This window comes from Phaethon aethereus (assembly GCF_964289735.1).
Source record: "Phaethon aethereus genome assembly, chromosome: Z".
NCBI lineage: Eukaryota > Metazoa > Chordata > Aves > Phaethontiformes > Phaethontidae > Phaethon > Phaethon aethereus.
The window spans coordinates 68,923,282-68,941,786 of record NC_138577.1 but is presented as its reverse complement, the minus strand read 5'-3'; the positions used below and the strand labels follow the sequence as shown (position 1 = coordinate 68,941,786).

Genomic DNA, 18,505 nt, shown 5'->3' with positions numbered 1-18,505 from the left:
TTTGCGGATGACACCAAGTTGGGCAGGAGTGTTGATCTGCTGGAGGGTAGGAGGGCTCTGCAGAGGGATCTGGACAGGCTGGATCGATGGGCTGAGGTCAACTGGATGAGGTTTAATAAGGCCAGGTGCCAGGTTCTGCGCTTGGGTCACACCAACCTCATGCAATGCTGCAGGCTTGGGGAGGAGTGGCTGGAGAGCTGCCCAGCAGAAAAGTACCTGGGGGTGCTGGTTGACAGTGAGCTGAATATGAGCTGGCAGTGTGCCCAGGTGGCCAAGAAGGCCAACAGCATCCTGGCCTGTATCAGAAACAGTGTGGCCAGCAGGAGTAGGGAAGTGATTGTGCCCCTGTACTCGGCACTGGTGAGGCCGCAGCTTGAATGCTGTGTTCAGTTTTGGGCCCCTCACTACAAGAAGGATGTTGAGGTGCTCAAGCCTGTCCAAAGAAACTCAGTGAAGCTGGTGAGGGGTCTGGAGCACAAGTCTTATGAGGCGCAGCTGAGGGAACTGGGGTTGTTCAGCCTGGAGAAGTGGAGGCTGAGGGGAGACCGTATCACTCTCTACAACTACCTGAAAGGGGGTTGTGTTGAGGTGGGTGTTGGTGTCTTCTCCCAAGTAACTAGTGAGAGGACGAGAGGAAATGGCCTCAAGTTGCGCCAGGGGTGGTTTAGACAGGATATTGGGAAAAATTTCTTCACTGAGAGGGTGGTCAAGCATTGGAACAGGCTGCCCAGGGAGGTAGTGGAGTCACCATCACTGGAAGTGTTCAAAAAATGTGTGGACGTGGCGCTTCGGGATATGGTTTAGTGGGCATGGTGGTGTTGTGTTTACGATTGGACTTGGTGATCTTGAAGGTCTTTTCCAACCTTAATGATTCTGTGATTCTGTTCTGTATGGGAGTAGCTTGAGAGCTGTTCAGCTTGTAACTTTGTAGTACTGGGTGAGCAACAGTACATCTATCTTCTTGGCTGAGTGAGAAGTGAAGGTACGAGTTTTATTGTGTGAAGAAGCGAGAGGTTTTGCGAAAAAGAGCTCAAGATATAACCGAGGGAGGCCGGGGAGTATGGTCGAAATGTGGAAGATGCCGAACAAGCTGAAGTTACTGCCACAAAGCTGGGGGGGGTGGGGTGTCGAACACTACTCTGTAGAGAGCTAAGCCTGGCTAACAGTGTTGCTTTTGAGGAACAATTTTCTTAGTCTCCCAAAGTAGTAAATTAAGAATTTACTACACAGTGCCTGCATCAAGATACTGAGGTTTTCTCTTTTGAGTGCATGAGAATTTTGTTTTAAATTAAAATTGGTGTAGTCAGTTAATTGCCATCAGACCTTGGCAAAATGGATGTCAGTAGCAGACAGGTTATTTTGTTCTCAGAACTTTTTATTTACCCTAGATGATTTCATATTCAATATTGTTTGGTTTTGTATAAAACTTTGGGACACTTGTTTTTTTGCACTGACTTTCATAGGTAGTCATTAGTTTAAGTGTGTTTCAGGTTAGATGACTAATGATGAATTTAAGATTTTAACTGTGGCTAATTTTTTTCTTTATATTGGTGTCACTATGCTAAATCTTATGTTTAATAGGGAGGTGGCAAGTGTGGTGTCTGAGGCTTTTTTTATCTATAACATTTTATCCATACTAAACTTACAAAGCGAGAAGGAAACTTTATGGAAGCCTTTTTGAGACTATAATGCTGTAGTTCCGTTTTAATGAAGACATTTTAGGTAGACATTGCAGTGAAAGCCATGCATGTGAGGGGAGAGTTGCAAGTATATGTGATAGTGAAGTACTTGGAATTCATTGCAGTAGAAGATACCTATCTAATGGAGACTATTTATAAACAGCAGAATAATTTGATTGCCATGTAGCTGTTACCATCAGAAAATCTTGACAGATTCATAGCTGCAGAACAGTCTGGAGACATTTTCCTGTACTGTGAGTTATCCCTTTCCATATGTGCAGAGTTGTCAGGAACATCTGTGGTTAGCATCTGTTACAAGGTTGTGTATTTTCAGTGGCAAAAACATTGTCAAATTAAGTCTGAAGTCTTTCATACTAGTTTCTGCCTCCAACAGAATTTAAAATAGGATTAGTTTGTGTTAAACCACTTGACTGAGTTGGAAAATAAACATAGGGAAAGTCCTAACAATATGGAGGGGGGAAAAGAAACACCAAAGAAAAGCTCTCACCTAACTAACCAACTTGCTGATAAGTTCTGGTACTGTCAAGTTAAAGCATATACTAGAGTTTTGGTGGGGTGGGTTATCAATCTGTCTACAACTGTTACGTAGTCAAGTATTGCTGAGGTGTAAGGCTTTTGGGAACACCGTTTGTAACAGTCCAACAGAGCTGACAGTTTGGAATAAATTCTACAGAAATTAAGTTCTGACCGTGTTCAAATCTGGGCTGCATGAATGGAACAGAACTTTCTGAACCTGCTCTGTCATGTTGATGTGAGATCGCTGTGTTGCCAGGCACTGGAATTTAGCACGAGGTGACTTTCCAGCTTGTGATTTCTGCATTTTCTTTGCTTCTACCTGGGAAAAGGAGGAGATGCATGACTTCAACAGTGAGTGAGTGACTAGGGCTGTGACTTGGGCTTTGTCCAAGCTGGGAGACAAAGGAGTATTTCTCAGATCCCAGTACGTCTATCCATACTGGCTGCGTATGGAAGAGCACACTTTGAGCTGCAGTTCAGTAGAGTTGTACCTGGACTTAAGGTAGAAGGAACAGTTGAAGGGGCAAATGAATTTTGGTAAGGTCAGAATGAGGAAAGACCAAGGGACTAAAACATCTTCTCAGGAGTTCTGTGGTGTTAAAGGCTGTGAAACTCAAGTACATGCTTCTGGAGGTCTGGCCTCATAAAAAGGAATAAGGTTCAATACTGCTGGTAATGGGATGACTGCCTCATGGGATCAAATCATGATCTGTCATCCTTAAGCATGTGGTGTTTCATTTTCTAGGCTTGTTTTTTCAGGACTGTAGCACAGTAGTTAATGTCTGATGTGACTGCAGTTGCAAGTTGAAAAGCTCCAGAGTTAAAACAATTTAGCTTTAATTTGGCTCCCCTCTGAAGTTCTTACAGTAGAATATGACCATATAATTAAAGAGATGGGTGAAGAGGAATTGGTCTCAGTGAATTACATAGACTTTTCATTTTGAAAACTGCTCTTCATAATCACTGTGGAATCTGGAGCACACTATGTACTTTACCCTATCCAGTTTCTAACATCAAAACAGAATTAGTGTCTTTTGGACTCTTTTTTTTGACTCATTTTTTTTCTACATACTACTGGAGTGCTTCACCGTCATGCTTAACTTTGTCTTCAGACATAGTTATGGTGTTAGATGAAATGTAGTGCTATCCTTTGTTTTCTAACTTTTAGTTGTGTTCAACTTCTCAGTTTCTTTAGCCTCGCTTTAAGCTAATCTATACCTTTCAGTTCTGCTATACCAATTGAGTGCTGATGGTGCAATGCTTGATGTAGAAAATTGAAGCATCCATTATGTAGCATTAGCGACCTCAGCATTAGCTTTCTGTCAGCTGTGGACAATATAGCCCATTTAAGTGTGTGTGGGGGTGGTGTTGGAAAAGTGAAAAAACAAATTACTAGAATGTTGCTTAACCATCAGTTACCTCCTTTCTCTGCTCTTCAGTAAATAAGCTTTTAATACTCTGATTTTAAAAATTTTTCCTTGTGTTGTAGCACTCCTTTCTGAAAACTGACTTTCAACTGTTACTCTAATAGGATGATAATCCTGCAAAAAACGTGTGTGCACAAATTTTAACCAAGTAAAGACATTGACTTGTGTGGAATCCTGAAGTGAAGTTGGTGGGATTTTGTGCTGGAAGTCTATAATGAAGTGTGATTTGTGGATTAGGGCCCAACTTTTCTTCTAGGTCAGTGAGAAAATATCAATAGTTATGCGCTGAACAGAAAACAGCAATCTTGAGTTGGTGCTCATTTGCAGTTTACAGAGATTGCTTGGACATTTTAATTGTTACGTAGGTGGTACAGCCTGTCATTTGGGTAGAAATTCTATTGAGTTAGGGTGACCATGAGTACTGAACATCTCTTCTGATGTGACAGTGTTTTCACCAGAATTGGCAATTGGATGATGGAGAAGACTGCATTATTATTCGTGAAGTAGTAGTTTTTCAAGTGACAAAATTAAATGTACACATCAGATACTAAAGTTGGATATTAATAGCACTCAGATTTCTTTACGTTGTTTTAAAGCTTTGTTGGGGGGAAAAAAAATTACAGTAGCTTAACTAGGATGGACTTTTTGAACAAGTTTCAATAAAGATAAGGTATATTTTGGTTAGCTTTTGACTAAGTGGCTTAATGTATTTGCATTAAGGTTTCAAATATGCTTATTGATACAGAGGAAGATGTAGTTAAAAGTGTTAATAAATAAAGCTGTTTTTCTGTTAGATTTTGTGTGTTAAAGAAGGATTACACATGGCCATATGCAGTTTGCTGATGAACTTCCCCTAGCGACATAGCTACATATGTGCAAATTTAAAAGCTCATTCTAGAATTTTGAACTAATTGTGTTAATTGAAAATAATGTGTGGCAGTTGATACTGCAAGAGGGAAATGCAATTTTGGATTTTTAAAATACAGATACACAACTTAAAAGGAAATCTGACGTTTTGGAAGGCATGGCTGTGTAAATTTTTATTAATGAGTAAGCCACACAGACTTACTTTAGCATTTTCAATTAGGCTGTTTGAGTTAATCTCATTTGTAGGTGTTTGGACTGAGGCTGTGTATGTAGACTTGCATCCAGTTACATAAAACTTAATGTTCTATGGGGAGAATCTTATAAATCTGTGAAAGTGAACATGGATTTTTTAAATTCATCATTTTAAGGTTGAATTTAAATAATAAATTATAATCTGGTAATCTCACTTGCATGCCAAAATTTGTAAATTTTGTTCTTGTTTTGCTTTGGAAAACCATTCTGTTAATCTAGAATGGGTTGATATTACAGAAGATAGAAGCAGAAAAAGACTGGATGCTGCCTGAACAGTACAATTGTCTGAGATAGCCATAGAAAATGAACAGAAGAATCTGTGGAAAACTTAGACTTAGGTAAAAAAGACAGGAGTGGTAATGTAGAAGGTACTTGAGATACAGCAATGCAGTGTTTGTAAGTGCTGGTAAAACAAACAAAATTTGAGTGCACTTGAGATCTGTTAGTTGCTTTGGAGTGCTGGAGAAAAGCACAATTCAAAACAAAAATGTTTTGAGGCCATATATACTGAGAAGCAAATTGCACAGCTTATCTGTTACAAGGAGATTTCATTTGCCTTTGACAGTAGGGTATTATGTTTACTTTCTTAAAGTAAATGTGTGTCTTCTGAGGTGTGAGGAGTTTCATTTGCTTGTGATCAAAAAGTAGTAGTTGCTTTGCTGGTTTTCCTTCTTTGCTGCTGGAACTCTAGGAAGGATTTCCAACTCATTAATATATTGCTTACTTTTCCTTTGTAGAATAAATGTAGCAAATACGTGATCCGGTCTTCAGTATTTTGAAAGGCAGGCTGGTTGGGAAAGGATGTGAACGGTGGTTTTTGATGGCCCCAAAGTGGATGCTGCTCAAGATAGGTGCATCTTCACTTGTGTGTTCCATATGTTTCTTATCTTAGTCATGTAGAGACACCAGTCCTCTTAAGCAAAACTGGAAAAAGTTCACCCTTGTTTCTTGTATTAGTTCACATCTGCTGCAAAATATTACTGTTTTTTGGGGGGAGAATGGTGTTGCTTCAGATGATTTGCATGTTCCCTTTACAGTGCTTCCAAGGTAGTTGTTTACCTGACTGAAGTCAGAATGATAAGTACCGAAGAAATGGGAGAATAAAACATTCTTAGATTAATCAACTAACATTGGAAAGCATGATGAATCTTGAGGTGTGCTTGAAGTGGTAGAAGGGGAAGAGCAGACAATGCCAAGCTGTATTCTGTTTTTTATGTTAAAAGATTTAAAGAAAACCCTACAAAATTAGTCTGCCTTAGACTTGCAAAAGTTAGACTGCAATTCCCCATGTATGTCAAGTGGATTACATTATTGTGAACAAAATGGGTTCCTGATGAATGAGTTTTATGTTGAGGTTACATCTAGAGACCGCCTTGTAAGAAATGTAACATGATATACTAGTGAGAAATTTCAGTACAAATTTTTGATAGCTGTGGAGAGAAATTGTGTCAGGAGAAATTTGTTTGGAAATTGTTTTCATTTTTTCAAAGCTCATGTCATGAGTATGTAGTTATCTGTGAAAGTTCCTTTTTTTCTGTTTCTGAAATCTGGAAAAACATGAAATAATATTCTTAAGCCAAAACCAGATTGGTTACATTTAATTGAGTTATGCAATGAACCTTTTCACATCTCTTTATTTTGGAGTTTGTGTATGGAAGTAATTTTCTTTTCAGGCTCAAATTAGTGATAAGAGGAAACAACCATCAAAGTGATGTGATACCAATATTACAAGCACCTATTTGTATGAAAAATAAAATTATAGCAAATTTATTTGTAATATGAATTGTGGGAAGAGCAACTTTACTTTTTTGGGTCACATGAAGTTCATGTGAAGGTTTGGGTTTCTCTCATTGGACTAAATTGAAAATAATTAAGTATTTAGTGATTACACAGCAGATTACTTTTCAAGTAAACAGTGAATCTTACTAAATCATATATAAATTTAGAGATACTTTCCAATTCAAATTCTATTCCAAGAGTTTTTCAAGGTCAGAAACTGCTTTCCTAAACTTTCAAGGGCAACTGTGAACCTTATTGCTGTGGATTTGACATTTCACAGGTGTCCTATGTTGCAGGGAGATATGCGTATAAAAATGAATGAAAATTATGTAGTCATCTTACAGCTAGGCTAGGAAGAACAGCTTAATCTTTCCATGAAACATACAGACAATACCAGAAATAATTTGAGTTGTCTATTGATTACGTCACAGTAAAGCTGTTACTCTGAGCTTGATTTCAGACTTGTAATATCAACTGTAGTTTATTTACTGTTAAAAACTTTGAAAGGAGTTTTGCTGACTATAATTCCATGTTGCTTTACCTGTGGTCCAAATGTATTTGGAACATTCAAATGAATATTGGAAGTTGAATGTGACTGTTCTCCGTCTGAAATAAGGGCTACTTAGGTGAATTATTCCATAAGAATTATGTGTAATGTTAGAGGAGGGCTCTTGGAAATCTGGCAGAGGCACTAGAAACATTCTCTGCACTCTTTTAGAAGGTGTGAGGAGAAGCTTTGCTGCTAGATTAATGTAAGTGCCAAAAAACCATGAGACCTTGGGAGTAGAAGGTCTCAGGGAAGCTTGAGGGGTGAGAAAAACTGGAGATATATGAAAGTCGTAGGAGCCTGGGTGAATTTTTAAATGCTGTGTGCTTAAACCAGAGGTGTTACTTTAACATCTTTCTTTCTGTTTCATGGAAACTTTTCTTTTCCTCCCTAGCTCCTGTGCTACTGTAAGCTTTTTCTAAAACTAGAGAAAAATACTAGCAGTGATATAGGATCTTGCAATTAAACTCTGAAAGGTAATGCGTATGATACCTAAGAGAGCAGTTACGATTGCATGTTTCATTTAACTTTGTCACTTCTGGACAGTGCAATGTTTTATTTAGGAGCTTTAATGTTCTCTTAATAGGTTTATTTAAGAGTAAATCTGGAACATGAAAAAGGAATGAAGTAGCTAGTAAGTTTTTATTTTAAATGTGACTTGCATGTTTGAATGTGAACATTGTTATGACATACACCTCGGCATATGTAAACTTGCATGTAATTACAGTGGTGCTGCTGCTGCAGGCTCAGCCATTTGAGAGATGTATGGTATGAGTAAAGATGATGCTTAAATGACTTAGTCTTTTACACTGCCCTATATAGGATCCTAGAAAGTCTTTATTGCTGAAGAGTAGGGTTCTTATGCGGCATGTAGTCTTTGGTAGTGTTATGAAATAAGGATCTAAAACAATTATAAGGTTTTAACATGTGTCACTAATGAACTGTAAGTTTTGCAAATTTCTTAATATATGGAAGGTTATTGATTACATGATTAATTTGACTTTAGTATAGAATTCTTTAGCCTAATAACTGTGTGATTATGTTTAATGGCCTACTCTCATAGTCCTTAGGCTGTATTTTCCTCAATGCTAACATTGTAACTATGTGTAAATGGTTAATCACGAGGAAAGCAGGCCTCATGAAAATTAAAATAAAGGAGAGTTAGGAGCAAGGACTGAGAGATTAAAGAGAACAGAGAAGATATCTTAACCTTGAGCATAGAGACAGACTGGCAAGAGACCAGTGACCGTAAGAGGGAAAAAGGAGTAGGGGACTGACGACCACCCAAGACCCCCATGCATGCGTAGTGTGGTTTTGCAATGCCAACATTATGTAAATGTAATAGATAAGCAAGGAGGCAGTGATTTCTTGGAAAATGTATGAATATTCATGTCTTCAAGGTATATAAAGGATGAACTTCTGTTTCGCACGCATGTTAGGAGATATCCCCCATGTGTCCGGTGCTGCAATAAAGATGTCTGCTTAGTAACACTTTGATGTTATTGAGTTTAAATTTCTTAAGTTTGGATTTCTTTGAGTCACTTAATTGGGAGATTTTCAACTGAGATTGAGAGATGTGTTGATATGTAAACTCTGTAATCTAGGGATGTCTAAAATGCTTTCTAGGTGTCATTTCTTCCTGAGTGCCAATCCCTGTATTGGAATTTCAATTTTAGCAGCCTGATGCTTTCTGGCAATAATTTGACTTTCATTCTAAAGTAGACTTTGAGTGGGATGCTGCTAAGTGAGTGTGGCTGTGCAAGAGATTAGAAATACTTGTGTGATGATAAAACTCAAAAGTGCTTTAAAATTGCCAGCCCAACTGGGCCGTTGAGATCTTTTTTTCACCAGTAAAAATGTGAAAGACGTTGTGTTTGAGTGGGTGTGTATGATCTTTGGTAGTGGTGCAACCTAAACAACTGGCACGTGGAAAAGAACTTTGATACAAATATGATTAGAAGATTTAATCAAATTTTTGTGGCCTTGTGTAATTATTCTTCTTTCTTATAGCTGGTGTTGCAATGCTGTTAGGTTTTGAATTCTGAATCAAAGAGGGAAACATTAGGAGGATTTAAAGAAAAATTTCCTCAATGTACATTTAGATAAAGATTTGCTTCACAGATTGTCTGTAGCAGCATATATTTGCTTAATATATAATGTGTTCCTTTTGGGTAATGAGTGAACTTGGAAGAATAGCATCACAGCTGATATACTGATATACTGAATATACTGAGTGTATAATGGAACAGAAGACAGTATAGAGCCTGAATATGTTTTCCTCACTTGCCCATTTATTCATGTGTATATAATATTACAGTGTTTTTGTTCAGTGCCTTTAAACAGTTTTCTTTACACATTTAAGCAAATACTCTTCAGAGGCCGGAGTCTATTTGTTAGAGGAAAAAATATTGACGTTTTCCCACAGTGAATTTGGAAGAGAGGTATTTGCTTAATTTTAATTTCTGTATGTCTAGTTCTGTATGTATTCTTAGAGAGCTTTCAGTGTCCTAAGTTCTTCAGGATTATACAACTGCACAACATGAATTTAAATAAAAAGTAGTTTGAGTGTGGTGGTCAGCTGAAGGGTCATTTTTGTTTACACACCTGTATAGTTCCATTGAAACTCATTCAGTTGCCCTCTGTGTGGAATTTTATGCAGCAGAAAGTGCAAAACAAATATTTAAAGCAGGCTAGATTTTCTGACTTGGAATCTCCTTGTCTATTAAGTAAACAATCTTTGTGTGCAAATTATCTATGTGTAAAGCATTGTGTAGAGTAAAGATGTCCCTTTGGGGAAATAGTTGTCTGTTCTCTTCAAATATCACAAAATTGCTCATGTAACCTTTAGATAGTAGAGGTCTTTAGGGAACGGTCCTTTAGTCCCTGCCTTGGCTTTGTTGAAGTATTTATCACCTATTGTAATGCAGCAAGAACATTACTGAAGTTGTGAGGTCAAGTGCACAAAAGTTTGGCAGTGATAATGCATGTAGGTGAATTACAGCATGTTCCTTTAATCAAGCAGAGAACTGAACAAACCCTCCTGAACTGGGAGTGACTATTGCAGTTCCAGAGTTAGGAATTTAGACACACCAGTGTGTTGGTGAATCCAAGCTAGTAAGTTTTGCATTTGACTTCTTACATCAAATGTGGTAAAGCCAGTACTGGCAGAAATAGTCAATTCTCAATTTGAATAGCCAATTCAATTGGACCCAACAAATGCAGTTGTCCTCATGTGCTTCTGCATTGCAAACTGAGATTTTGTTTCAGGGTGGTCTTACTATAGTCTTTTGGCTAAGTTCATGTTTTATTTGGTTAATTTGACTGCATGTTCTGTATTTAAGTTGTGTGTTATCATGGACCAGTAGCCTGGCTGTCTTCTGCCATTGATTTTAAGTTGTGTTTCTAAAACTGAGCCTGAGATTCCTTTTACTCTTCTGCAGGTGTTAGGTGTATGACTGCTGTCAGTCAACTGAAACATGCATCTAGCTATTGTCTTCACTCTTCTTGCTTGTCTTCACCACGCCTCTCTTTGCTTTTCAGGCAGTCTATAGTGCTTGGGAATGTCTGTTAAATTCCATCAAATAAATAAAACTGCTATTAGCTGATTGTTCGTGTGGCATCTCAGTTACTCTGACTGCTTCCTTACAGATCTTCCAGTCTTGTTTCCCCTTTGATCCTCACTCTGTATGGTTTGTAGATCTAATTTCTAATTAAGAGCTAATTACTTCTCCTGCTATGCAATACCATTTTGATTTTTTTCATAGCTTCCGTTGCTTTCTCTTTCTGTTCATACTTCAACATAAACAGTCATCTCATTCCTATGACATTGCTTTGTTAACTTGGCTTTGGTGGTATGTTTGCCATTATACTGATATTTAATCTTTTTTTTTTTTTGAACAAGAACGCTTATTTAAATCCTAACAATATTCCTGGATGTATGGCTGAACCTTATGGGTCAAGTGTGCTCATTTATGTAGGCAGAGGTGAAAAATGAAAATTAAACAGAAAAATCAATCTGTGAGATGAGGGTGAGGACAGCATATTTTTCAGGCAGATTGCGTATGAGGAGAATATAGCCCATATAACTAGCACATAGTAAGAAAAGGATTATGCAGATAATTTGGAATGCTTACACTACATGTAATTTTTTCACTTTAGATGGTGCATGCTTTTGAATGGTGTCTGACTTCTGAGCCCTACAAATTATGCTGAGTCTTTAAAAAAAAAAAAGCGGCTTCTTCCTTCCTTAACAGTCTAGGAAAACTAATGCAATTCCCATAACTTACAATTTACTTGCATACTGTATCAGAAACTTTTGCATGTCCAAGTAATTGCAAATACTATATCTATCTGTCTGTCTTTTACCTTATAGTGCTTTTCCTCTAGAATGTGGGGATTATGGTGAAGAAAATGATACTGCCATCAACAGTGTAACTCTGTCATAGGTAAGTGCAGTGTACATAAACAAAACCATGAATGCCTTTTGTATTTCTAAGGTAAATACTCCATAAAATCTTGTGAAGGAGCTGCAAGTTCTCTTGATGAAGACTGTAGTAATAGTATAAACTGACCTGAGAAAGTCTGTTGCTATTAGTGCCTAATAAACTGGTATCTAAAATATTAAACTGTTAAATTGTGAAAAAATGTATTTGGTGTGCAGAGAGGGTATTTTTAAAATGAAAATTCTGAATTATTGCATGTTTTCATCTCTAGTAACTTTAATAGTATTAAGAAGTGGGCTTGGTTATGATTTGGACTTTCCAAATTACAGAATTTCCTATGATGGGTTAAAAAAATGTATTTTGCAAATTAATTTCTCACTGGTAAAGTGTCAATATCTTATTAACTACTAGGGTTCATCTGGACAAGCATGCACACAGAGCAGCTAATATGCTTTGCGTAAATACTTGAGCTCCCAGCTTGGCTTCTCTGGTACTTTATTGCTGCATGAACTGAAACAGTGTGAGACTGGAAGCTTTTATGGTGATGATGGACTTTGGCTCACAGCTGCTTTCTTACAGATCACCATTGCCTTAGTGCTGCCATTGAATTTCTGTTATCCTTTGTCCTCATGCTGTGTGCTTGTTATTCCACTCTCCTGATGCATCATAACTCACTTTTGAGCACCCTCAGAACCCACCCTGTTACACTTCAGTTTTCAGCTCGGTTAGCAAGGCTACATGCTGTGCTCAGGTGATAAAGTTAAGTACAAATGGGGAAGTCTGAAATAAATGACAAAACTAGAACTGTTTTGTCATTCTAAAATGGAGTTGTGCTGCCTTAGAAGAATACAATTTTAAACTCATTTGACATGATTAGATATTGTATATGTGTCAACAGGTAAGCTATGGAAAACTTGTAAGCTAGGAATCCTATTAACTCTGAAATCGGATTTGGATTTCTTCAAGTTTGCCTGCATATCCAGTCCCTTCCATAGTCTCAGTGCTGTGTTGTGGAGCATGTTGGTATCATTGATAGGAACTACTAGTGCCTTTCTAGCCTTTCACTGTCAAGATACATCTTTCAGCACTTGGTAGTATGAAAGTTTTGCTATGTGGAAAACAGTGCCAGAAAGTTAGGCCTTCCACTACTACTGAGATGACCAAAACATTGTGTTAGTAACTGTCCCTGCTTTTTTACTCTGGTGATGACCAAAGCATTGTGTTAGTAACTGTCCCTGCTTTTTTACTCTAGTGAGGGCAGGAATATGCTGTGGTTAAGTGCATTGCTTCTGTTTGCTGTGAAGCCTGTGTATTAGCATGAAAAATTCTAGGGTTGATTACCTTGCTGTTTATCACTGGAGGATGAGTTAAGATGTGGAACTTAAGTCTTTTTTTCTTTGGTTCTTAAAATATTTATGCATTCTGCTGCATCAAATGTACTGACCTTCTTTTTAAGGAACTAAGTGGTGCCCTTGAAGTCCTACCTCAACACACTCCATATCTAGTTTTCTTATTTCCTCCCTAGCTTTTGTAGCACAGTGGGTGAGGAAAAATCACCTGTTGCTTCCCATTGAGCCCATTCTTGTGAGATCTGTGGTTTGGAAAGTGACTTTAGGTATCTAGTGGTGGTGCCTGAACCCGCAAGATTGTAGCCAAATGTACTTGTGTTTTTCTCTCAAATGCCTCTGTCTGTACTATACCACAGCGCTGAATTCATTACTCACTGCAGAAGTCCCTTTTCCTTGCATTGAGTCTACTTGAACTGGAACCTGCATTTATGTTTTTTGATTGTGCACAGAACAAGTCTTTCATTCCCCCTTTCATAGTAAGGTGATCATGTTTCTTCACTAAACAAATTTCCATGTGATTCATTGTTCAGGTGATAGGTTAGACAGCTGTTGACTGGTGATTTTTAATAACATATAGTTATGCCCCTGCTATGAATATCCATGATTCAGCAGATTCAGGTGGTGGCCCAAATACTTTGGTATCTTTTCTCGTTGATTTTTAAAATGTTATAATAAGCTATGATTTAAGTAATAATTATACTTTGTGAGAAATAGGTTTAAGAAATGAAAGTGTCTTCAGTTCGAAGTGTTTAAAATAAAGCTCCTGATGACTATCTTTCTTTAATATAGGTTGTAGCACATGAAACACACTGCAGTAAAAGAAAACATCCTCTGAAAAAATAATGTATTCCCAACATTGAAGAAAATTTAGCAGAATACTTTTGAACAGATGCTTAACTCACCCTGAAATTTTGTCTATGTAATAGCCGCCTATCGTCTAAATTTTGGGTTTTTAAACCACTGTTGTCAAATAGAAAACAATATCCACTATTTTTATGGGCAAGGTAACAATGAAAGCTTTCTTGGGATTCTTTATTGAAGCAGTAGACTAACATGTTTTTGCTGAAATCCATGTTGGAATTAGTGTCTGCGGAATGATGCTAAATGGTGGACAAGGGGAGTGGGGAACCAAATTTATGATATAATTAAGTGGGGCAGGGGGGAATAAGTAAATATATTCTATTTTCAGACTCTAGGAGTTACTGAGTAAGAACTGAAGTGTCCTTGCCATGAGTTTATAAATTGTGCGTTTCAGAAATTATAATTTGGAAAAGATAATGGAATAATTTTAAGTTTCAACATCTTTCTATAACTTCAATAACTGTGCAGTTTGAGCATGTCCTTAGATCAACTGATATTACTGGGGGGGGAGGATGACACACACAGAAATGCTTTTTTTTGCAGAGCTGGCATAAGATGCAACGAGTGTCTAAATGTCCATTTTTAAGTGTGTTTACTTAGGAAGTAGCTTTATAGGGTGTTTTTCATTTTTTTCAAATGTCTGTTGCATTAAGCCTTGAGATTTTTTTAGCTCACTTTAGCCACACCAATATCTCTTGCCGTTACGTGCTAGAATCAGACACTTTAACCTTACAGTAGTGCTTTTCATAGAGGAGCTGTAAAGCAGATATAATTAGTTATAGCTTAATTGTATGACTAGTTGGAGAGAGGTAATTTTGTATGAGAACTTTACTTACTGAATAACTTTGTTTTTCTTCAACAGAATTCCTGTAAATACTAGTAAATGTTGCTGGTGGTGTGCACTCTGGAGAGATATTTTTACTACAGATACTACCAAGGCTTTGCGAATGGGATGAACATTCTGCTGTTGACTGCTTACTGACAGTAACCAGCTGTGCACTTCACCGGTGATGTTTTCGTTCTCACATTGTCCAACTGGAGTTTGCTTATACTGATTTTTAAAAAGAGGAAGAAATCAAAGTGGAGTACCATAAATTTGACATGGATGATAAAAAGAAAGATAAGGACAAGCCAGATGAAAGAGTCACACGGCCTAGTGGGAGGTCAGGCCATAATCTGCGTGGAAGTGTTTCTTTAAATTCTGGAGTGTTAATGGTCGGACCTAACTTTAGAGTTGGCAAAAAAATAGGATGTGGTAATTTTGGAGAACTACGATTAGGTAAGATCTTTGTTCCTTTATTTCAGTTTACCTTATTCAAAGCCATTGTATGCAGTCTAGGCTTGAAAATGTCTACATGAACACACTGTAAAGCTCTTCAAACTACTTTTAAGCTTCAGATAGGTTAAATTTGCCTTGCACATCTTTTGTAGCTTGACCCCGGCCAATGCAAGCTCTACCACATACTAAGAAACTGTGCAGCAGGAGACTTTCTGCAACTAAAAATGTTTGGTAACTCTGTGCAATGCTATCCTAAATTCAGTCAGTTGCCTCTTCCAAGATGCTGGGAATTACTTCATGGTTGTTGTATTTTGCTACCTTTCCTGGCTTCCTGAAGCAGTTTATTCAGGTGTATTTGGGGCTAAATGTATGTGAAACGCATCCTCCTCTTGGCTTATAGTACTGTGGTGATGGAGGTCTCTTGAAGACAGTGTAGCAGGCACAGTGTTTTTCATAGCAGCAAGCTCATGGATTCCTTGGTTTCCTTTTGATCAGCAGCAGTGTAGTGAGTGAGAATCCCTCTGTAGAGAAAATGTGGGAAGTGGGTAATTCAGTCACTTAGTTCCCTGCTGAACAGATGGATGAAAATCAAATGGTGAAGGGAGAGACTGAGAAGGACCTGTGGAATTTTGAAGAATTTGGGCAACAAAGCTGGAAGTTTTACCATTTAATAGACAAGTCAAAATAGACACCAAATGATGGTTGTGTGCTTTAGTTTTAGTTTTGAGGACTTAAATTTTCATCATGACAGCATGATAAGCCGGGGTTTTCAAGGTCTGGGAATTCTGTATGTGTTAACTAATATAACTGGGCACTCAATTCCAGTATTCCTGGAAGGCTTGAGTTAATGTGCTGTTTCAATGTTTAAAGAGAGATGGTTTTGTAAGTAGGATATTTGAGAGTAGATTGGGGTGACGTAGGTTTTGTGTTTGTTGATCTTCTGCTTCAGGTAGAATTACTACTCATCCTACTGACAGTGTTTTTAATATAATGCTTGCATAAAACATAACATGTCATATTTTATGCGTGTTATAAGCATGCATATATTAGCATGTTTTTAATATAGTACTTTCTGAGGGCCTTATATCTAGCCTGAGTCAGAATGTGAACAAGCTTAGCATATTAATACTGTAGAGGCATGAAATAAAACATTGCTGGAGTTCTGACTGAGAGTACTGAATTTAACAGTCTCAGTAAGAGGGACCCTTGTTATACCTATTAATAGTTAAACAAGACTGATATATGTTGGCCTTAACAGTGTTAGATATCTGCCTCTGCAGTTCACAAGTCAAGCTGAAGCTCTGTTTTCAGCTTGTTCTAAACTTTTGTAAACTGGCTTTGATAACTTTTCTTTCAAACCTCCCCATGAAGAGATTTAAATGAAAAGTTTATAATTAGTCACAATTACTTCTGAAAGCAACTATACACTAATATTTTTTTTGCCTGTCTGTTATCTTGGAGTGTGTACAATGTACAGAGTAGATAATCTGGTTCAGATCAGTATCAGACTAACTCATTTGCTTGCAGCAGATACAGAGTGAAATAATCTATGTCATTCTAAATACAAGTAGGACTTTAATACTTGACTTTAAGACTTGAAGTCTGATACTACTGAAATGAAATAGGACAAGCAAGTATAAGAAATAGGAAGAAGGTAATAGTATAGTGTACTGTCCTGCAACAGCCACCAGGACAAGTGCAGGCTTTTTTTAACATCTGCTTTTTTGGCATATATAGTACATATTTCAAATCCTTATTTATTGCTTTTTGTGGGGTAAGATGTTTTAAATGTGTAAGTTACTGAAAGCAGGAGTTAAGATTGGTATTACAGATTCTGATTTAAATTTGTTATTTTTTAATATTTACTGTATTGTCTTGAATTACCACATAGAAAGTTACGATGTCCCTTCTGATGTTTCTTCACAATATCCCTTCTGATGTTTCTTCACAATAACCCTGTTATTCTTCACTTAACTGTAACTGGATTTGTTAGCTACTCCAGTAGCTGATTTCTACTTCTAATAGATGGAATGAACAGGGCTCCTGCAGCAGTTTCTTTTAACATCTTCTAGATTGTAATAACATACAAAGACACAGAATCATCTTCAAACAAATTACACTTTTTGTCAAAAATGTAACTCAGATGATCATAAGATAAGAAATAACTATCTAAGATGCCTGGATTTCCACTCTAGTCCCTGGAAAGGTCTTGGAATTATCCATTCTTTTGATGGTCAGATTGGGGCATGCTGCCCATAGTGATTCTGTGTTTATTATTGTACAGCCTTCAGGTATTTTACCTTTTGCAAAGTTAATCCCTTAACAGATACATGACTTCAATAATTTTTTTGCAGCTTTCCAAGAGTAGTTTTATTTCTAAAAACTAAGGATTAGAACTGGTATCATAGTCCTTGACTATAAATGTAGCTGCCTTCTCAGGGAACCTTTTTGTCTTGATCCATGTCCTTTCCTTGTCTTTGTTCTTTAACAAAACAGAGCTAAACATAGGAAATTCAGACATGAGTAATACTACAGAGAAATAAGTATGATTGTTATTAAAAGTAATACACAGTAATTTAAAGACTGCAGAGAAATGAAAAGTTTCGGAAGTGATAACTTATTTTTTTCCTTTATCTGCTATTTTTTAATTTTACATCTATGGAGCTTGTTTAATATTTTAGGAATTGCATACCGTTTGAAGTAATGCTTGTTGGAATATATTTATCCAGTTGCGGAATCACTTTTAAAGCAGCAGATGCATTTTCCAAATGGTGTAAGCATTCAAATAGGTAATATTCTTGTCCTAAGTTTAAGCTTAGTAAATTACAGAAGTGAGGAAAAATATAATCTTAGTTAATTCTAACCTGAATTAGTGTCTGGTGTTCCAAAACCATATGACAATTTAAAAATAAATTTTATATAGTTTTCAGCAATAAATATCACATTTCACGTGCTGTAACTTACCAATTTTCAAGCTTTTCTAGTGTATAAAAATTTTGTAAACTTGGTGAAATAGCTGAAATTCTGAGTGAAACTGCCACTTCTTACAGTATTCAAGAGCAAAGGTTTCTTTGAAGTATGGTATCAGACTAATAAAGCCACATTTTCTTTAAGTCACTATCAGAACACCTAGCACCTTAGATGAAAAATGTTTCAAAGGTTTTCTTGAGGGTTTAAATGGCATTTTACTCAAACAGGAAAGCAAATGTCTCATTCTTCTTGTTTTTGTTCTTTTTTCAAGGAAAAAATTTATACACAAATGAATATGTGGCAATTAAACTGGTAAGTTAATTTTGTTTAAAAGATTTGGGGTGAGAAAGTAATCAGAATTTTCCTTTCATATGTAATGATTTAATCTTCTTAACTGAAATCCTTAATAGTCTTGTATGTTTTCAGCTGACTAGATGAAAGCAGTTAGTGATGGATGTAATTATGTGCTTTGGCCATGTTGAATAAAACAAGTGTTAATTGTTGTCACTGTTCTCA

At 36.9% G+C, this 18,505-nt stretch overlaps 1 protein-coding gene across 4 annotated transcripts in view; it reads left to right on the top strand.

Annotated features, from left to right (window-relative positions):
- Positions 1-14,841: 14,841 nt before the first annotated feature.
- The window catches only part of CSNK1G3 (casein kinase 1 gamma 3), a gene marked incomplete at both ends in the record, with an annotated part of 60,470 nt that continues 56,806 nt past the window's right edge, over positions 14,842-18,505 (top strand). For all 4 annotated transcript variants that reach the window (XM_082013018.1, XM_082013017.1, XM_082013016.1 and 1 more), the window contains 2 exons: positions 14,842-15,019; positions 18,261-18,301. In XM_082013018.1, coding sequence (XP_081869144.1) covers positions 14,842-15,019; positions 18,261-18,301 — 219 coding nt within the window. The remainder of the gene's footprint in view (positions 15,020-18,260; positions 18,302-18,505) is intronic.